Genomic DNA, 19,217 nt, shown 5'->3' on the forward strand with positions numbered 1-19,217 from the left:
ATTGTTTGATGAAGGGCTTTGTTTTCTATATTTCCCAAAATGGTGAATATACTCCTTAAAAAAATCTTCAGGAGTTAGATTTTTATTTACAATTTAATTAAATCAACTGTTTTTCATTGTTTTCTCTCTTCATTTTCAATAATGTCTTCAACATCCAATATCTATTTTTCTGAATGTGAAAGATTAAAAACCTTTCTAGAAAATGGATGGCCTCACTCCTTTTTGAGTCCTGAAGCAATGGCCAAATGTGGATTTTATTATACTGGTGTCAATGACGACGTAAAATGCCCATTTTGTAATGTTGTGGTGTTCAACTGGAGTAATGGTGATGAACCCATTAGAGAACACATCCGTGCATCAGGAAGATGTCGATTTGTGAATGGATACGACGTGGGGAATATCTTCATAGGTGATGATCCTAGAGAAATATTTGATTTGACCCCAGGAGAGGATGTGTGTGGCTTGTTTACACCTAAAATCACTGAATCAAAGCAGATTGAATCCAATGAACCTGGTATACCTTATTATGAACCCAGCCATTTGGACTATGTCACTTACGACTCACGTCTTGCTTCTTATAAAGACTGGACATCTGAACTCATTTCCCCAACAAAACTAGCTGAAGCAGGATTTTTCTTCAGAGGGTTAGGCATCGCTGCTGGGGAAGTTGAAATTAAAGATGCTGTAACATGTTTCCACTGTGGTGAAAGTCTAAGCGGATGGACTGATAATGACAATGCATGGGAAGAACATGCGAAGTTTTCTCCTAAATGTAGTTTTATATTTTTATTAACAGCATTCGAAACATCAAAAATGCATCAAAATACCATTTCAAGTACCTTTTTACCCTATTCTTGGCTACCCAAAGCAACTGATGAGAATCGATGCAGTGTTTGTTTTGAGTTTGCTGTTTCCATTTCTTTCTCTCCTTGTTCGCATCATACGTGTCCGATTTGTGCCGCTGCTTTGGTGAAATGCCCGATTTGTCGAGCGAATATTCGACGTTTGACCAAACCATCAGCAGGCGAACCATCAATAGAGTCAGCACCGGAATCAACGCCGGAATCAACGCCGGAGTCAACGCCTGAGTCAACACCGGAGTCAGCACCGGAATCAGCGCCGCAATCAGCACCAGTGGTAGAGCCACCAGCTGGGGAATCAGCACCACTAGTAGAGCCACCAACTGATGAATCAGCACCAGTAGTAGAGCCACCAGCTGGAGAATCAACATCAATAAAGGCACCAGGTGTGGAAAAAGAGTTACAAAATGTAAAATCGGCATCAGCAGAAAAAATGCCAGAAACGGAAAAAGCCACTGAGAAGTTATCTATCTAGTTTATTCTACTTTCTTCATCTTTAATGTATAAAATAAATACAATTATTATATATTGCAATTTTATGGTTCTGGCCATTTTTGCTCACAGACTAATTTCTGAAAATCGTAATAAGATTTATGAGCTTTTTGATCTGCAGCTGAACAAAAGCCAGACCAACATTCTTCAGCTAGATGAGGTATCACAGGTCCAAGCATTATGATAATATCTCCTAAACATCTTTCAAATTCGATTTTTTTGCAAACATCAACATTCAGAATACTTTTTCTAATCAAGTTTAGGAAAATTTTCAACATGTTAACTCCTAGTGCTGGATAATGTTCATTTTCAATAACAGAAGTCACTTTCTTTATAGTTTTCTTTCTTTCATGATCATATTTAGTCAATATTGACTCTATTTTTGTTTGATCTTTTTCTCTAGAGATAACAAATCTCTTGACAACTGGAGCTGTTTTGGTTTCATTTAGTAATTCACGAACAAAAATGAATTGATCAATAGTAAGAAAGAGACGGCGTAAAATAACAAAAATCTCTTCGTATTCAGTTTTGTGTCCATGCCATTCTCGAGCACGTCTAGGCAAACCAAAACCAAGTAAAGTGACTCTGGTAGCATCGATGCCATAACGATCGATTAACTGCATTGGATCCAAACCATTTCCTTTAGATTTTGACATTTTTTCACAAGAAATTACAAAGTCATCTGGTGACGCTTTCTTTGAATCAATCAATTTCTGCTGCTCATCCTCTGTTATGAAGCGATCATTGTATTTGATTGTACGACCAAGAACATAACCTAAAAAAAGTAGATTTCTAAATGGTTCATTAGAAGAAGAATCTATGAATCCTCTACTTTTTAAGAAATGAAAAATATATCGAGCATAAAGAAGATGACCACGACTGTGCTCAGCGCCACCCACATACAAATGGACTGGTTTCCGGTTAGTTTCTTTGTCAAAAGATTGAGAGTCACTTGGTTCAGTTGCATAACGCAAATAGTACCAAGATGAGTCAAAAAAAGTATCGCATGTATCTGTTTCTCGAACACTTGGACGATTGCATTTAGGACAATTTACATCAAGCCATTCTTTAGGTGCAACCAATCCGAGTCGCCCTTTAATTGCATCTTTCTCTTCCAATTCATAAAGTGGATTTATGTCTTTAACTTGCGGTAAAGCAACAGGTAAATCAGCTGCGGGGACAGCGACAGGTCCACAAGAAGGACAATCTATTATTGGAATAGGTGTTCCCCAATAACGCTGACGAGAAATGACCCAATCATGACTTTTCTTAGAAGTCTTATAACCTCCTAAACCGAGCTTGGTACAGTCACGAAGGACTGAATCTCGAAGGTTTTCAGAAATCGGTTTATCTGGATGAAGAATAATCGCTCTACCACTGGAAGGAAGTTTATCTTGATCTTCTTTGTTTAAAACCCTAACTTCCATCTCTTGATTTGATAAAGGATTTATAACTTTGATGGATTCTGGATTTCTGGATTCAAGCATCCAATGGTCCTTATTTACCGCTATATATGAACCATCAACAGCAAAATACTCAGGAAAATCACATAGAATTGGAAGAATATTTTTTCCATATTTAAGGTAAAATATATAAGTATTTGGTTGACCAAGAAAAAATTTTTGATTAGCTGCTAATTCTTTCCATGCTTGGTTATTTAGATTGACATCTTTGAACTGGTACAGTTCGTCATGGAAAGCACTTATTTTAATATTCCATTGCCGAAGAAATCTTTTTTCTACTTTTGCTCCTGATCGCCATGATTTACCCTCTTCATCAACTTGGTCATCAGCTAAAACCGTTTTATCAACCGGGTCCCAATTGACACAACTCATTGATTTGAATATTAATCCTTCGTTGAATAATTGTAAAAATAACCATTGGGTCCAACGATAAAAACTTAGATCTGATGTTGCTTCTCTCCAATTTAAATTGAGACCGAGGCTTTTCAGTTGAGCTTCCATCGTTTTTATATTCTTATAAGTCCAAATGGCTGGACTCATCGACCTTTCAAGAGCCGCATTTTCAGCAGGTAATCCGAACGAGTCCCAACCCATCGGATTTACCACAGAATTTCCTCGTTGGCGGAAAAACCGCGTCAATACATCAGTAGTTGTATAAATACGTACATGACCTTTTCGTAAATAATAAAATAATAAAAAATAAAATTCATATCAAAAATTCTTAAAAACCAAAATTCAAAGTTATTTAATATTAATAACTCAAAACAACCAAAATAAATCAGCTATATGCAAATCGTTTAGCCGATCTGATTGACTATTGCGTATCTGGCTTTTTTGTTTTGGCTGTTTTAAGGTACAACCAAAAATAACACTTACCTAGATGCAAGGATCCACTTGGATATGGAAACATAGATAAAACACAACGATGATTTTCTGAAGTAGTGTCAACAGTTTTAGAGTATTTTTCCCATTTCTCCTTTAAAATTGATTTCCATTCCTCTTCAATTTCTTTGAAATGGTTAAGTGTACAGTTATGATTAAATGTACAAGTGATTGGCCATTGGCCATTTAAACTAAAAAGTTGACGCAATATTGAAGTATTCACTGATTGAAAAGCCAGCAATTTTTTAAGTAATGTCATGAATGAGCTGTTCTTCAACATGGAGATTAAGAAGGTAAATATAAATTAGTCCTCGATTTTAACAGAGGTCTACAGAAATGACTTTATCTACGAGTAAAAAGACTAACAAGAAAAACCAGAAGTGAATAATTTATCATCTGATTTTGAGGCATAGTTTTTTCAACAAACATTTGTCCATTTGTCATTGTTTCCCTCTAGTGGTAAGTTTAACTTACACCAAAAAATGCTGGCTTTTAAATTAGAAAACAGCTGCATATTATGTCAGATTTTGGGTTGAAAGGGTCACTGGCCGTATGTTGGACCCAATGGTTATTTTTACAATTATTCAACGAAGGATTAATATTCAAATCAATGAGTTGTGTCAATTGGGACCCGGTTGATAAAACAGTTTTAGCTGATGACCATGTTGATGAAGAGGGTAAATCATGGTGATCAGGAGCAAAAGTAGAAAAAAGATTTCTTCGGCAATGGAATATTAAAATAAGTGCTTTCCATGACGAACTGTACCAGTTCAAAGATGTCAATCTAAATAACCAAGCATGGAAAGAATTAGCAGCTAATCAAAAATTTTGGTCAACCAAATACTTGATAAAGTTGTCATTTTCCGTTCCTTCTCCTTTTCCGTTCTCTTCTTCCTCGGACTCAATTTCCCCCCAAAATGTATGTCTACTTCCTCCTCCTTATTCAAATTAACTTGGGCTGAACTTAAACCGAATACATTAACATAAAGTGACCGACCATGTTACTCGATTACGGCTTACAGCTGGATAAATTCGAAGCGCCATCTGCATGTATTTTGTAACAAAATCTTTTCTGGCAGATGGCGTTAAAATTCAGTTGGATTGTTTGATGAAGGGCTTTGTTTTCTATATTTCCCAAAATGGTGAATATACTCCTTAAAAAAATCTTAAGAAGTTTTGAAAAATTTTTAATTTAAAGAGGAAACTCATTTTGCCACTCGATTTAAGACGATTTAAAGACTTAAACCTAGCTAAACTTCTTATCTGCTAGCTAGCTTTAAGCTACTTCATCTATTGGATATAGCCGACCGACAGACTACACAGTCACTTACTTCTTGTATCTAGAAGAAACATCTTCCAAAATTCTTATTTCCTTTTGTATTTGTTTTCCTTCTTGAAGTTCAATAATGTCTTCAACATCCAATATCTATTTTTCTGAATGTGAAAGATTAAAAACCTTTGTTGAAAATGGATGGCCTCACTCCTTTTTGAGTCCTGAAGCAATGGCCAAATGTGGTTTTTATTATACTGGTGTCAATGACGACGTAAAATGCCCATTCTGTAATGTTGTGCTTTGTGATTGGATTAGTGGTGATGAACCCATCAGAGAACATATCCGTGCATCAGGAAGATGTCAATTTGTGAATGGATTCGACGTGGGGAATATCTACTTTGGAGATGATTCAAGAGAAATATTTGATTCGACCCCAGGAGAGGATGTGTGTGGCTTGTATACACCTAAAATCACTGAATCAAAGCAGATTGATGAACAAAAAAAGTTATCAAAAAATGCAAAGAAAAAATTGAGAAAAAAAAGAAAAAAATCGGAGCTTAAAGATAATGAACTGCTGTCATTGAATGACAAATTGGATGACGAGACTAATTTTGATATTGAGTATATCGAGGATGAACTACCGAAAGACTCACTTTATTATCAATTTATGGAAGTTTTTGATAAGTTCAAAGTGGTTAGTGCTGCCGAAGAACCAGTGACCGGTGAAAATACAGACCCAGCCAAGACAATTTTAAAAAGAAAACAACCTGGTGAATTAGAATTCGTAGAAGACAATGAACAAAAAATATCTAAAAGAAAATCCAAACTGCTCAAAAGAATGACCGTTGCCGAGCTTAAATTAAAAGTGGCCCATCCAGAATTAGTTGAAATGGTTGATATCACTGCTAAAGATCCACTTTTGCTGCTTAATTTAAAATCGATAAGAAATTCTGTCCCTGTTCCCCGTCATTGGTGTTTTAAAAGAAAGTACCTGCAAGGCAAAAGAGGTTTCGAGAAGCCCTCATTCGTACTACCTGATTTCATCAAAAAAACTGGAATCATGGAAATGAGAAATGCGCTGCAAGAGAAAGAGGATGCGAAATCTTTAAAAACTAGACAAAAAGAAAAAATACGACCAAAACTTGGGAAAATTGATATTGATTATCAGAAACTTCATGATGCATTTTTCAAATGGCAAAGTAAACCCAAAATGACAATCCATGGAGAAATTTATTATGAAGGAAAAGAAAATGAAACCAGATTAAAAGAGAAAAAACCCGGTGACTTGAGTGTCGAATTAAGAGTTGCATTGGGAATGCCAACTGGCCCTAATGGGCATAAATGTCCACCTCCATGGCTTATTGCTATGCAGAGGTATGGTCCTCCGCCATCCTATCCAAACCTTAAAATTCCGGGCCTAAATGCTAAAATACCTGATGGATGCTCTTTTGGGTACCATGCTGGTGGTTGGGGTAAGCCCCCAGTGGACGAATTTGGTCGACCACTTTATGGTGATGTATTCGGTACAAATACAACTGAAAACGATTTGAATAAGGAGGAAAAAGTAGAAAAGAAATTATGGGGTGAAATCCAATCCGAGGAAGAGGAAGAAGAAGAGAAGGAAGAAGAAGAAGAAGAAGAAGAAGAAGCAGAAAATGACAAATTTACTGATATAGCAAACGACAGTGGATTTTTTACAGCGTCAGATGAGTTGGAAGCATATTCAGTGGACAAAGGAATGGAAACACCAGCTTTTATCGAATTGAGAAAGAAAAAGATAGAAGATGAAATGGAGAGCAATGAGAATGCTTCTCTTTTTACAATTATTCCTGAAAAGAAAACGGAAAGAAATGGAAAAGAAATTATGCTATCTAATCATATCTATGACGTGACGGGCTTCAAAAGAACACGAGGAGTTGAAGTTTCCCTGGATCCAAATGATTTGGAAATGCCTATTGAAGATTTAACAGCTAAATACAAGAAACCATTTAAACAAACGGTTAAAGAAGATTTAAGTGATATGGTTGCTGAACACGTGGCCAGTCAGAAAAGGAAAAAAACTCAAGACACTTTCAAATCCAATAAGAAATATAAAGATTTCAAATTTTGACCTTTTTTGTGTATTTTGACATAATTTCATTATTATGTTCAATTCATTAATTTTGTAAACAAATTGAACTTTAAATCTTAATAAAATTGCGTATATGTACAATCTACATATAATATAAAAAGAGGATGCATCACATTTCTTTGTAAAAATTGTGGTCAAATTAAAAAATTAAGATTATAAATGATAATTGACTAGATCCACGAAAAATAACTAGAATCTGTTCAGAATTTAAGTTGCTAAAAGAGAATTATTTATCTATCATTCTATCTTTTCCTAATCAATATGAAAGCTGTTGAAGATGCAAACATTACATTTTAATTTTTAAACTAGTTAAAATTAAATGAGATAAAGATCATTTTTTCTTAGCTGCCGATTTACCATAAAAACTATCTAAGCCGAGGCCAATAAATACAAAGGCAGCGCCAATCCATTGTCGTCCTATGATGATATTACCATAAATAATAACAGACGCGATGACAGTGAAAAACTTTCTGACAGTTGTGATAATAGAGCAAGGCAAAGGTCCGAAGTCAGCTACAGTGCGGTAAATAAAAACCTGAAATGTAGAAAAGAAGATTAATAACCGAGAAAACTTGATGTAGTTGAAGTAATATTTCTCGTACTTACTTGACCGATTGCACTCAAAATGGAAAATAAACCAATGTTATAAGTAACATAGGGATACTTATGAATAAAGTTAAGGAAACGAAGCCATTCTCCAGTGACTAGCACAGCTGATAATGAGAAAATAATAGACCATAAATTAAGGTTGAACATCATGTGACATGATTGAGTTTTGTGTTCTGACTTCATCCTTTCTTGAATAGCACCGGTCAACCCATCCATTGTGAGTGATAATAACTGAAAAAGAAATCAAGAATACTATTATTTATATTTTCAAGTTGTGAATTACAAATATAAAAATCTAATATTTGTTATTTCATGTCATAATTTGTTCTTAAACATAGATAATTTACCAAAAGTATTTCTCCCCATCCCAGTAATGGTTTGCCAGCAACAGTCGAACTCGATGGTTTATCCTTGTACATAAAGAGAATCACCCCAATAACTATCATCATAACAAACAAATATTTAGCTACTGGATAACGTTTTCTTCCAAACAATACGCCAAGAATCATTACAGGGACAGGTTTACATGATTTTCCAACTACCTGTGTCGGATAGTTGACATGCTGCAAGGCCATGTTACTGAAAACCATAGCAGAAAAGTATGTCAACGCGGAAGATGAATAATAAGATATTCTTGTGGTATCTTTTCCTTGTTTCATGATCGTTCTAAGAACTTGAAGCAAAAGAATTATGTTAGTTGTGATAGAATTATGAAATTTGAAGCTGATTGTTCGTAACAGTGTGAGTAACTTACGTATTTGCGCTAAAATGGCATTGACAATACATTGACAGAGAACCAAAGACATTGGGTAAACAAACTTTTCACCATCTGATCCATACTTAGAGCGAGTACTGAAATATTCAAATGATATGAAAATAAAATATAACAAAAGAACGATTAGTTAATTAATATTATGATGTCATTCGAAACTTTTTAGAGAAAGTTATTGAACGGATTAGAACCGGTCGAACTCAGATGATATGAAAAAAAAGAAAAGCTCAATTAAAAAACATTGATACTAACATTTTTTCTTGGAGAAGTCCATAATAAAAGTAACACACAAAAATACCTAGAGCACAGATGATTAATTTAAGTGTATTATTCCCCTGGATAGGTTTGACAGAAATAGGTTTGTCATTTGAGTGCTTCATCACAAGTCAATAAATTAATGAATAGTTCCTAAGAATAAGAAATCAAAGAACAGATGAAAACACAAAGATCGGAAATACATTTCTTAATACAACTCATCAAAGCAAAGAGGAGCTCTTTAATTCTTGCAGCCCGCCATTTTTGAATCTTGTATATCAAATAAGTGCATCAAGACATGTTTTTTTCGCCTCTAGTCACTAAAATTTGTTGACTAAGAAATTTCACGCTCCTTTTTTGCGTCTTCAAAGTGTTTTGTGTCGAATGCCCAATGTAATGATACTAATTTATCGATTCGTGAGGTTATTTTGTGAGCAAAAAGGAATTCTCGATCTTGATTATGATCTGGGATCCACTTGTGTTTATTAATGTCTGCCATTCTGTTTTCATATTCACTCTTTTTAGTGGTGATATTATGACATGCTTTTTAAAGGGTGTTGCGTGTTATTCTCGCCAGCTATCTTATCACAATGGAGATTTATAAGATTTCCATTGGACATTTTCATCTTTATCAGTTGTTTAATCTCCATTCGGATGAGATAGCTGGCGAGAATAACACGCAACACCCTTTACAATTTAAAAAATTAAGTATTTATTTCTTTAATATAAATATTTTCAATGTGAATTTACTGTGCTAACAATTTAAATAATTTTTGAAATTTCATTGATTAAGTTAACTTTATTGATGCAATGACCCGTTATAATACATCTTGTGTCGGTATTAATTCACCAAGAGGACAAAATTATTAACCATTGGACGGTCTGGCAGTAGTAGATGAAACCAATGTTGATCTCATGCGATTCATCAAATTAGTGATATCACTGGTGATTCTGTTCACTCTGACTCTGTTAAAAGAAAGAAAAGATTATTAGTAAAGTAATTTCTTTACTCGTTAATATATTGATTCAAAGGTTGCAAATTGGTTGCTAATCTGTTTACCTTAAACTTTCAAAAAATGCGTTGCTTGGGAAAGCACCAGTTGCACCACCAGCACCACCAGCACCTTCATCGGCGGGTGGAGCATTAGCAGAAGATGCTACAGCTTGAAGAGCTCTCAAACGATTCTGGAGACGCTGTAAATTGTTTTGTACTCCTTTAAGGTAAGATCTCATTGATCTCATCATAGCAGCGGTCATGTATCGTCGATTAGCCATCAAATCTTCAATTGATTGCTAATGTATCAAGTCAAATGAAAAATTGAATTTATGGATAAACATGAAAGAAATGAAAAAATCGATTAGCTTTTTGATATGGATAAAAGTTGACTTGAAGTCTAGTTAAAATTAAGCTTACATCAAGATTTTGGATAGTTTGATCAATTTGATCAACCATACCAGTAATCTGTTCATTTTGACGGGCATCAGTTGGACTTGGCTCAATTTCTGGTTCATTGGATCCAGCACCATAAGATTGTGGACTCAAAGTTGAAGCTGCAGCATCATTCAAGTCAGTGTTCAAGTAACCTTTGATCTGTTCCTCAAGGTCAACAAGTAATTTGGTTGCCTGATTTATAGGTTCAGCAAGGTAGGCTGAAATTTCGGAAGAGCTTGATTCATTTTTAACCTCAGCAGCTTTGGCAGGTTCAACTTTCTCAGCTGGAGCAGCGACCACAGAGGCAACTTCTGGACTTTTTAACTTTTTAAGTGATTCCTCAGTAACTTCTGCTGAATACTGAGAGGGAGTCTCAGTTTGAACAGGGATAGAGTCTGGTTGAGATACTGGTGATGATGATGGTGCTACAGATTTAACTACTGGAGCAACAGGAGCAACAACAACAACAGGAGCAGCAGCTACAACAGGCGAAGCGGCAACAACAGGAGCAGCAGCGACTTCAGGAACTTCAGCGACAACTGATTCCTCCTTTTTTACGACCTGAACTTTGCCTTCATCGGATTTGCCTTTCTTCTTTTTCTTTTCTTCAACTGAAACTAATGTTGAAGGGACATCACTATCCTTCAATTTGGAAGCCTCTACAACTTTATAAGTTTTATCCTGGGTAACATCGGATGGACCATCGTCTACTGATGCCACTGAAGCATCAACTAAAACATTAGCATCAACACTGTCTACTGGTACTGCAACTGTTTCGGATTTTGAATTGTAAAAACTTGCAGATTCAGTTGATGATTCAGCAACAGGTAAACCATTTCCTAAAATTGAAACAATTAGATTAGTTAGCTAAATTATCAATAACTTGCATTTTGAAAAAAATTTCCCTCTAACGGGATGTTAGTAAAACTTGAAATCAAAGAAACAAGCTTTGATTGAAATAGTAAAATAATCAAATTAACTAATTAAAGTATTTCTACTCATTTTTACCGTTATTTAGATCTGTTGATGATATTCAAAAAACACTAAAAATACATATTTAAAAATCTTCTTTTGGTGTCAAGGCAAGTAAATGGAAAGTATAATTGTAATGATCAACTTACCTAATGAGAAGAGGAAGATTAATAAAACAATAGAAGTAAATAATCCCTTCATTGTTGATTTGGATTGTTTATAAATGACCACAAACTTTGATTAACTCAAAATGAATCTCAAGACTTTCGTTGATAGCGAGAGTGTAACAACTAATTCAATTTCCAACTCGACTAATCAAGTGAAAAGGTTGAAATAAATGACTGAACTAGGATTTGGGTTTCTTTATAACCAAGGGAGGAGAGGTTAGGTCAGGTAGATGGGCCAAGACCGGTCTGCTCTACCTGAACCAAAAGCCCAGGTGGTGGTCCGATAAAGTTAAAGAAAGACTAGAAACGAGAAAGAAAGAAGTTAAAGATCAGAGAGAATAAAAAAAATATAAAAAAATAAGGGAGAGAGCCATTGGCCTTTACTTTCACCTTGATATCAAGGGATATCAATCGTCCAGTTGGGGGTAACTGAGGTTACATTAGGGGCAGTATCCATAGGATGAACAGGAAAAACATGTCCGCCCTTAGTTGATCCTCTTGCCATTTCTAGTTCAATCTTTTTTCTTGGCTAATTTTACATTTCTTATTTTTCTTGAATTTTTGCATTTCTTTATCAACATTTTTCTTTTTCTCAACAATCTTCATTCAATGAGAAGCAATCCTGTGATTATCTTGAAAAAAGCATATAAAATCATATTCATGGCTTTTAGCAAATGGTTTTATTATTGGAGTAAAATTTTTTCTTCTTTTTCTGAATCAACTTTGGTTTCAATTGAAGATTTTATTTCAATATCATTGCTAGCATAATCATGATTTAAACAAGTAATAAGAAACTTCAAACATGGCTCTTTTTTCCGGGTTTTTTGATTCAAAACATTGGCCATTCTTGGATTATCATTTGAAATCTACTCGAGAGGTAAATGGCATTGGTGACAGTGGTGAGAGTTTAATTTATTTGAAGTAAGGAAGTTGATAAATATAGCCGATAGCTATGATTATGGTAATGGTGATGAAGATGAAGAAGATTACTATGAAGAGCAAAAATAAATAAATAAATGATCTGATCAATGTCCTGACGAAAATTCAGTCATTTTACCGCAAATTAACCAAACTCCCTCTTTAATCATCATCTTCCTTCTCAACCTTTACTTTATCCTTTCTTTCATTTTTCATTCAAATGTAAGTTAAGATGAAAATACGATGAAAAGATGAAATCCGTGTGATGAACTTTCAAAGCTGAGATCATTTTTGTGCAAAAATAATATCAATTGACAGGGTTAAATGAAAAAAGGCCAATGGCTTCACATAATTCAGTAACCATAAAGGTAACTGATCTCATTGATAATCAGTTAGTTTGTCAATCCGTTAGCTGAAAAATTTCAAAAATGAGCCATAAATCTGTTTTTTTATTTCTTTGAAATTATCTTTTCTGCATTCCTCATCTATAACCTTTATCTCTTTGTTTTCTGGTCATTGATATCATTATTTCAGATTATTTTGAAATAAAAAGCGAAAGCAATGAATTAAACATTAAGAATAAATTCCAAATTTATTTCTTATAAAAATTCAGAAAGTTACAGTTTTCATGAAAAATTGGTAAAAAATTTTCTCTTGTTTAAGTTCAATAATTTGTAAAATATTTTTTGTCTCTGCTTAAGGGTTTTTAAAACGATATGATATGTGGAAATATGATTGAATAGTAAGTTAATAATGAAATTGCACAAAATATTGTCTTGTCTGTATCATTGGAAATTAATTATTTGTTTCTGTCTCTGTTTTGATTTTATCCTCCAGAATTTTGTATCTTTCAACCATGGGTGTATAAATTCCATGTGCATCTTTTGATGGTTTGCAAACCAATTTGAACATTTCCAAGCTACTTGACATTTCTTTGAAACTTATTTTATCTGCAACTAATGCTATAGAAGGAGAAAAATAGAAATTAATATTGGCAAAAGTATCATGACAATCATTGGAGAAGTTGAATCAATGAAAAGAAACTAACAATAGAAACAGAATTTTAGTGACAAAAACAAGGCGGTTGAATAATGAGAGAAAGTAAATACAAAAAGGACAATATGAAATTGATTTTGTTTACCATATTTAGCCATCAAGGCTGTTCCAAAAGATGCTGAATTTCCCATTGTTTGTCGATAGACTGGCTTATTAAAAACGTCTGATAAAATTTGGAGGAAAGTCGAGTTACATGAGGCTCCTCCTGTTACTTTAATGCATGAATCACTTATTTCAGTATAACCCAGAGAAGATGCATGAAGACGTAGTCGCAGAAATTGACCCTCGATAACAGCTCTAGCTTCAACCTCCTTTGAAAGTCGGGCAACTTTTTCATTGAATTTATTAAATCTGAAATCTCCTTTAACCAGAGGGTAAACTTCAGTACTATCAAAGTAAAATCCAATGTTGCCAAAATTTCCACGAGGAGTTGATTCAATAAGTTCATTGAAAATGTCCCAGCTTCCTTCAGCAGTTTCATTTCGGATTCTCTCTCGAGTTAATGAACCATTTTTGAAACAGAGTAAAGCCATATGGTCGTCAGGATTAATAGGGTTAATCAGAATATGCCAGTTAACGGAAGGTGTTGGGTTTCGCAGAGAGAGAAAAACTGTATCGGAAGTTCCCAGACTAACTCCAATGTCTCCTTCATCAAGCACCAAACCAACCAAAGAAGCTGGATTGTCTCCAGTAAAAGCAACAATAGAAGTAGATTCTGAAAATCCATAACGGTCAACATAATAGCTTGATATTGGACCTATTACAGTAGCCATCGGTACAACAGTATCACCCAATTTGCTTTTCAAACCAGGAGCGGTAGCATCTAAGCATATTTGAGACCATTTACCAGACCAAATATCCAATAGGTTCATTCCTGATCCATCGCTCAAATCAATAGGAGCATAATCACCTAGAAAAAGTGAAGCAGCGAAAGAACTGACTAAACTTATTCGTTCAGTAGCGTTATAAACTTCTGGTCTGGTGGCAGCTATTTTGGCTATTTGAGGACCGGTGAACCTCTCATATGCACGGGATCCTGTTATAGTTGCTAATTTTTCTGGTCCTCCAAGGGCTTTTTCTAGCGCCTGACATTGTTCTGTTGTAGATGAATCCATCCAAATAGGGGAATCTCTCAGAGTAAAAGCGTCTTGTAGTTCATGGTGAAGAAATTTGGCTGAATTGAGAGACTTCAACTTTTCTCTGGAACCTTTCTTCCAATACACAGAGCCATGTTGTTGCCCAGTTCCGCTAATTGATTGAACTGTTCCAAAATCCAGACCAGAAATTTTCAACCTTTCTAATACCATATCAAGAGCTTTAACCCACATTAATGGTGGAGCAGTCACAACATTGCTTCCCTCTTTCTTGTTGACACCTCCTTGTGTTCTGGTTGATCGAAAAAAAATAAAGCGATAACACAAAGATAAGTGATCAGATGAAGGTAAATAAAATATCAATTGATTCAATTTCACTATTTAGATTGATTCACAACAAAATAAACAAAGTTATCAACATTTTGATAACTTTGTGTTAAGTTAAAGTCTACACATGTGTATGTTAATAGAGATCAATGATGGTCAGAGATGATATTTCGTGGGCATTTAACAATATTAAAGCAAATTGATTTTCATTAGATTATGAAAACTTATCAATGGTTCAACTGGTTCGTTATTAATGTCCACTGTGCTTTTACCTGAATTCGGGCAAATCATTGTCAAATTGAACAGCTGCTTGATGAATTATTTCCAATTTTTCGTTGATTGCGATGGCTTTTAGCTAGCGAAAAAAATACAATACATTAGTTAATTTGAAAAAATTTTAGCTCAATAAGCATATTGCTTATATAACAGGCTAATATTCTGAATTCAAGTTAAGAACAGAAAAGGGTGAAAATTATCTGATTAAACTGATCTTTAACCTTGAAAAATTTTGACGCTACAGATGTGTTAGTAATAATGAAGATGTGAAGTATAAATGATAAGATATACAAATTTTATAAAAGATTGATATTTACCTGTTGCGTGCTAAAGTCAAAACCCAAATATGTTGGTTCAAATTTGTCATTCAAGATATTATCCTCGTAAACCATTGTTAGATTGAGGACCACTTGAAACACGGACTTCGGTCCAGTAAAATAAGAGGCGAAATAAGATGCAAAGAAACAATTGAGAAACAACAGTAACTTTAGACAAAAGAGGTAAAGAGAAGTAGAAGCGAAGCAACAAGAATAAGAGCAAGGAGAGATTAGAGTGAGAAAACTACTACAATTAAAACTGATTACCCATCATCATCATCATCTTCAACGTCGTCATCATCATGTTTAACTTGCTTAACTCTCCACTTAATTTTGCCTTGAAAGGTTTTTTTAAACGCTAATAAAAGTAATCATAAGTTTACCTCTGTTTACGTCTTATTCCTTTTTTCTTTCTCCTCTTCCAGTTACTTGATGATAATCATTGAAGGACGAACATCTCGATGATGTGATTCTGTTGACGGGTGACAAGATTATTAAGTTTCCATTAAATACACGGGTCAATCAAGTTGAATGGGAGAGAAAAAAAGGGAAATAAAAGAAGATTGGAAAATAGTGTGAATCAACAGTTGATAGTTACCAGATAAAAGGCCTACAGGTTGTGTGAAACAATGAGCAAGAGCCAATGTTGAAGTTAACGGCTACAATTGAAATGAAGAGTAACATAATCAAAAGGACAGGTAATCAATCTTTAACGGCAGACCTTTAACTCTTGAAAATTCATGAACCAGATCTTTCACAAACAAGAAATAAACGTAGATAAAAGGGAAGAAAAGAAACACCAGAAAAGAATCCATTTTAGAGTTGCTGTTACATTGCTGAGGTAAGAGGTTAACTTAGCGTCTTTTTCCAATCCTTATCTCTTATCTTCTACCAACTGTGAGATTGCATTTCAATTGGTTATTCACTGTAAACAATGTAAGCTAACGTCGCCATGTTTAGCTATTTATTTAATACATAGACTAACATTTTTAGTCATATATTTTCAGCCTGTTAGAATCCTGTTTTAATCAGTGAAATTCTGAAGCATTAAGTCAACTTTATCCATTCAGTTTAACCAATCAATCTAAACTTTCATCGATGACAATCTTAATCGTTTCGGCTTTTCTTTTCTGGATTATTGAGCTCTTAAATGATTGGATCAAGACATTCATGACAATTGAGATGTACAATTATAATGGAATTTTATGAACAAAATGAAACATTGTATAAGTGAAAATAATTATAATACTGTAGGTACACATGTTAGATTCTATTAGGTTGATCAGAGCAAACCGATGGAAATTTAATTGCGAATATTTTCTTCTAGAAATTTCTTAGCTCCCTGTAATTTCAGAAAATTATGAACAGATACCACAAAAATCATCTTGCATAATTGCAGCCCGATAGTAATATTAATTAAACAGTTATTAACAATTTAATGCAAAAAATCAAGAATCGTAGATTTCACTTCTTTGATTGACTCTCTAAATTCAACCTTAAATGATAGCATCATGAAATCAACGCAAATTATTCTTTCTGTATTCCTTCTATGGATAGCATACTAATCTCCTTGCAAAAATCAATCAATTTCATGTAATTATCGAAAAACGTCGAAAAATTGAAAAAAAGTGCCGAGCAAATCAAAGGGTCCCCTCTTTAATTTTTCACAATTTTTGTCACTTTGACAAAAGACCTTTTTTGATTTAAATTGTTCTAATTTCTTAATTAAAGTTTGCATTTTCATAAAATTAATTGTGAAATAATTCTAACTAATTTATCTATCATTTTGAGCACATTTTATGAAAAATAGTTTAATTAATTTGAAACAATTAATATTCAAAGTTCCCTCAGTTTGCTCTGATCAACCTAATAGATCAATACAATTAAAGCAGCTATCAAAGGAACCAACACAAACAAATTAACTTTAAAATGAGATGATCCATTGCATTGGTCTCTAGTTTGAGTCCGACAATTTATAACCATTTCTCTTCGACGGTTTTCCGGCATAACAAGATTAACGACCATTGGACTTGCATCTCGACAATGTTGAACCACAACTTTACTTAAACAATCATGATAAAAATAGAGAGAACTGAAAAGAAGCAAAATATCACGAATTAAAATCACAAGTATTCAACCAAACATAAACACATCAAAACATTAAACTAAATAAAACATTAAAATATCTTACCAACAAAGACGTCTCTGAATGTCAGGAGCTGTTCTTGCGTTTCTTGTATCTCTTTGTCTCTGAAGTAGAGCATCTTCACAGCTAGCCATGTAATATCTTAATTTATGATAGCAATTATCTCCAAGCATTCCAGGCATATGGCGATCTAAATAACATCAAGTTATAAGGTAAAATTAACCAAAGGGAAGATATTTTGTGAAATTATATTTTCTTATACAAGATATTTTTAAAAACGCAAATACTCACCAATGTTGGTCATTCCTGGTTGAGCAGGTATTCCTGGGACAGGAAGATCTCCAGGAAAGTTTCCTCCAGGTTGAATTCTTGACCCCATTGATTCACCTGGTCCATTAATCTGATAATTAGGATCGATTGGGGGAAATTGCTGTTGCCTCTGGTATGATGATTCAATAGGATCATAGTTACCTTGCATCATTGGCATGTTTTGCATCATTTGTTGACCTGGGTTCATTGGTGGTAAATTGTTATCATCAATTGGACGCAAAACCCTATCTAAAAGGTAAATTAAATAAATAAAATGATAAATAATTGAACCTAATAGCTTATTGAGGTTCTTACCTGTTTTTTGGACGCGATTGCCTGTGTTGCCATCGGTTTCACTTTTGCTGAATTGGATTGAAGCCTGGTTGAATGATAAAACAGTTAAATCTATTTTCAAAGAAGGAGAAAAAGTAAATCGTTTAATTTCACTTGAAACATTGAAACACTTTAAACCAATTAAAAATATCAAACTCACCAAAAATAATCAACAATGTAAAAATAAGATCCATAGAGGTTAATAAAGTGTGAAATTAAAGATTTGAACAATTTAAGACGATTAAGGTTAATACGGTTAAAGTTGATGAATAGAGGAAACCTCATATACAAAACAAAAGGTGTTTCACTTTCATGAAAAAAAGCTAAATTAGATGACTGATGATGATGAAGAAGGAAGTCGATTACATTTGATCCCAGAAATCGCCGGTCATCCAACTATGATCAGAGTGATTTAACAATAAATTAATTCTGACTTGCATTGAGGGAAAATGCAATACTGACAATAACTTTCAACTTGGGCCTGTAATTTTGTTTACCGTCTTCCGAATTAGTTTATTATTGAGTATTTTTAGGTCACTCTCTACAAATAATTAAATCATTGACAATCAGTTAAAAACGTAAACATTAGCTATCGATTAATTAAATCACTTGAGAAAATACTTCACACGAAAAGTAAATTTTAATTAAAAAACATAATTGAATATTGAAAATTAAAAAAGACATTTCTAAAAATCTAATTCAAGAAAGGGCTATTTCACCTAAATATTTTAGGAAAATAGCCAAAGTGCTAATCTTACGAAGTGACAATTGAGAGGCTTTACTCTAGTGGAGATTATTTTACCACAATCGACTTGATTAGCATTTTTTAAATGCTCAGTCATTTATTTCCTAGAAATCAATGAAATATTACAATAACCTGTTTGAATTACAAGAATTATTGAAACTTAAATTGAATTTAATTGTCTAAAAGTGTGAAAAAAAGAAAAGACAATTTGTGAAAAATTAAACCTTCAAGGAGAGTAAATATTATAATACAAAGTGATGAGATGTCTTAATGATGATTCTTAATAACAATAGTAATGATAAAAATAATGATTCAACTAGCATGGTTGATGTTTTGAAAAGAGGTGAAGATAAGAGTTGAAATAAAATCTGGTTCAAAGGAAGAATCC

The 19,217-nt window shown here is 33.8% G+C and overlaps 6 protein-coding genes, 1 long non-coding RNA gene and 1 pseudogene across 13 annotated transcripts; 3 read left to right on the plus strand and 5 right to left on the minus strand.

The window, feature by feature from the left end:
* Positions 1 to 37: 37 nt before the first annotated feature.
* LOC107360871 (baculoviral IAP repeat-containing protein 7-B) lies at positions 38 to 1,394 on the plus strand. Its single transcript, XM_015927595.3, has one exon. The coding sequence runs from the start codon at positions 142 to 144 to the stop codon at positions 1,333 to 1,335; it is 1,194 nt and encodes a 397-aa protein (XP_015783081.2). The 5' UTR covers positions 38 to 141; the 3' UTR covers positions 1,336 to 1,394.
* On the minus strand, positions 1,317 to 4,021 carry LeuRS-m (Leucyl-tRNA synthetase, mitochondrial). Its single transcript, XM_089270109.1, has 2 exons — positions 3,692 to 4,021; positions 1,317 to 3,486 (listed from the first exon to the last, which is right to left on the minus strand). The coding sequence occupies exons 1-2, from the start codon at positions 3,975 to 3,977 to the stop codon at positions 1,397 to 1,399; spliced, it is 2,376 nt and encodes a 791-aa protein (XP_089126235.1). The 5' UTR covers positions 3,978 to 4,021; the 3' UTR covers positions 1,317 to 1,396.
* Positions 4,022 to 4,985: 964 nt separating this feature from the next.
* LOC107360861 (splicing factor 3B subunit 2 pseudogene) lies at positions 4,986 to 7,201 on the plus strand (annotated as a pseudogene). The gene has a single exon (XR_001568395.3). The product of XR_001568395.3 is annotated as a splicing factor 3B subunit 2 pseudogene (transcript).
* A 171-nt stretch (positions 7,202 to 7,372) lies between these two features.
* Positions 7,373 to 8,927, minus strand: LOC107359722 (solute carrier family 35 member B1). The gene is made up of 5 exons (XM_089270115.1): positions 8,735 to 8,927; positions 8,465 to 8,562; positions 8,058 to 8,383; positions 7,708 to 7,941; positions 7,373 to 7,636 (listed from the first exon to the last, which is right to left on the minus strand). Exons 1-5 carry the CDS (start codon positions 8,860 to 8,862, stop codon positions 7,433 to 7,435), a joined length of 990 nt encoding a protein of 329 aa, XP_089126241.1. The 5' UTR covers positions 8,863 to 8,927; the 3' UTR covers positions 7,373 to 7,432.
* A 555-nt stretch (positions 8,928 to 9,482) lies between these two features.
* Positions 9,483 to 11,466, minus strand: LOC107369118 (uncharacterized). Its single transcript, XM_015937043.3, has 4 exons — positions 11,291 to 11,466; positions 10,152 to 11,008; positions 9,798 to 10,030; positions 9,483 to 9,703 (listed from the first exon to the last, which is right to left on the minus strand). Exons 1-4 carry the CDS (start codon positions 11,340 to 11,342, stop codon positions 9,604 to 9,606), a joined length of 1,242 nt encoding a protein of 413 aa, XP_015792529.2. The 5' UTR covers positions 11,343 to 11,466; the 3' UTR covers positions 9,483 to 9,603.
* Positions 10,854 to 11,333, plus strand: LOC149094402 (uncharacterized). Its single transcript, XR_016200904.1, has 2 exons — positions 10,854 to 10,996; positions 11,188 to 11,333. It is a non-coding gene; the product is annotated as an uncharacterized LOC149094402 (long non-coding RNA).
* A 1,326-nt stretch (positions 11,467 to 12,792) lies between the features above and the next one.
* LOC107366473 (xylulose kinase) lies at positions 12,793 to 16,566 on the minus strand. Of its 4 annotated transcripts, XM_089270112.1 has the most exons (7): positions 16,018 to 16,123; positions 15,895 to 15,955; positions 15,680 to 15,768; positions 15,297 to 15,401; positions 14,976 to 15,058; positions 13,368 to 14,668; positions 12,793 to 13,188 (listed from the first exon to the last, which is right to left on the minus strand). In XM_089270112.1, the coding sequence occupies exons 4-7, from the start codon at positions 15,369 to 15,371 to the stop codon at positions 13,022 to 13,024; spliced, it is 1,626 nt and encodes a 541-aa protein (XP_089126238.1). In that variant the 5' UTR covers positions 15,372 to 15,401; positions 15,680 to 15,768; positions 15,895 to 15,955; positions 16,018 to 16,123; the 3' UTR covers positions 12,793 to 13,021. The 4 variants fall into 4 exon arrangements, with proteins under 4 accessions (XP_089126238.1, XP_015789585.1, XP_015789593.1 ...); XM_015934099.3 differs by having other exon boundaries at positions 15,895 to 16,566; XM_015934107.3 differs by lacking the exon at positions 15,680 to 15,768 and having other exon boundaries at positions 15,895 to 16,136.
* Positions 16,474 to 18,802, minus strand: LOC149094403 (uncharacterized). Of its 3 annotated transcripts, none has more exons than XM_089270117.1 (6): positions 18,245 to 18,802; positions 18,067 to 18,156; positions 17,734 to 18,000; positions 17,488 to 17,632; positions 17,167 to 17,388; positions 16,474 to 16,567 (listed from the first exon to the last, which is right to left on the minus strand). In XM_089270117.1, coding segments are annotated over exons 1-6 (759 nt in total). In that variant the 5' UTR covers positions 18,279 to 18,802; the 3' UTR covers positions 16,474 to 16,566. The 3 variants fall into 3 exon arrangements, with proteins under 3 accessions (XP_089126243.1, XP_089126244.1, XP_089126242.1); XM_089270118.1 differs by lacking the exon at positions 16,474 to 16,567 and having other exon boundaries at positions 17,148 to 17,388; positions 17,734 to 17,829; positions 17,914 to 18,000; positions 18,245 to 18,796; XM_089270116.1 differs by lacking the exon at positions 16,474 to 16,567 and having other exon boundaries at positions 17,148 to 17,388.
* Between the last annotated feature and the right edge of the window lie 415 nt (positions 18,803 to 19,217).

This window comes from Tetranychus urticae, chromosome 1 (assembly GCF_039701765.1).
Source record: "Tetranychus urticae isolate SD_2017Ah chromosome 1, NJAU_TeUrti_SD_1.0, whole genome shotgun sequence".
NCBI classification, from domain to species: domain Eukaryota; kingdom Metazoa; phylum Arthropoda; class Arachnida; order Trombidiformes; family Tetranychidae; genus Tetranychus; species Tetranychus urticae.

Bases quoted from the DNA above. Each gene is read 5' to 3' on its own strand.
- LOC107369118 (XM_015937043.3), bottom strand. From the start codon at position 11,342: ATGAAGGGATTATTTACTTCTATTGTTTTATTAATCTTCCTCTTCTCA. The intron at 10,031-10,151 runs GTAAGCTTAATT...TTGATACATTAG, and splicing joins AAACTATCCAAAATCTTGAT to CAATCAATTGAAGATTTGAT. The intron at 9,704-9,797 runs GTAAACAGATTA...TTCTTTTAACAG, and splicing joins GCATTTTTTGAAAGTTTAAG to AGTCAGAGTGAACAGAATCA.
- LOC107360871 (XM_015927595.3), top strand. From the start codon at position 142: ATGTCTTCAACATCCAATATCTATTTTTCTGAATGTGAAAGATTAAAA.
- LOC107366473 (XM_015934099.3), bottom strand. From the start codon at position 15,371: ATGGTTTACGAGGATAATATCTTGAATGACAAATTTGAACCAACATAT. The intron at 15,059-15,296 runs GTAAATATCAAT...TTTTTTCGCTAG, and splicing joins TTGACTTTAGCACGCAACAG to CTAAAAGCCATCGCAATCAA. The intron at 13,189-13,367 runs GTAAACAAAATC...CTCCTTCTATAG, and splicing joins AGCCTTGATGGCTAAATATG to CATTAGTTGCAGATAAAATA.
- LeuRS-m (XM_089270109.1), bottom strand. From the start codon at position 3,977: ATGTTGAAGAACAGCTCATTCATGACATTACTTAAAAAATTGCTGGCT. The intron at 3,487-3,691 runs GTAAGTGTTATT...ATTTACGAAAAG, and splicing joins AAGTGGATCCTTGCATCTAG to GTCATGTACGTATTTATACA.
- LOC107359722 (XM_089270115.1), bottom strand. From the start codon at position 8,862: ATGAAGCACTCAAATGACAAACCTATTTCTGTCAAACCTATCCAGGGG. The intron at 7,942-8,057 runs GTAAATTATCTA...TTTCTTTTTCAG, and splicing joins GATGGGGAGAAATACTTTTG to TTATTATCACTCACAATGGA. The intron at 7,637-7,707 runs GTAAGTACGAGA...TCTACATTTCAG, and splicing joins TTTTGAGTGCAATCGGTCAA to GTTTTTATTTACCGCACTGT.
- LOC149094403 (XM_089270116.1), bottom strand. From the start codon at position 18,278: ATGGATCTTATTTTTACATTGTTGATTATTTTTG. The intron at 18,157-18,244 runs GTGAGTTTGATA...CTTTGAAAATAG, and splicing joins TACATTGTTGATTATTTTTG to ATTTAACTGTTTTATCATTC. The intron at 17,633-17,733 runs GTGAGTATTTGC...GATGTTATTTAG, and splicing joins ACCAGGAATGACCAACATTG to ATCGCCATATGCCTGGAATG.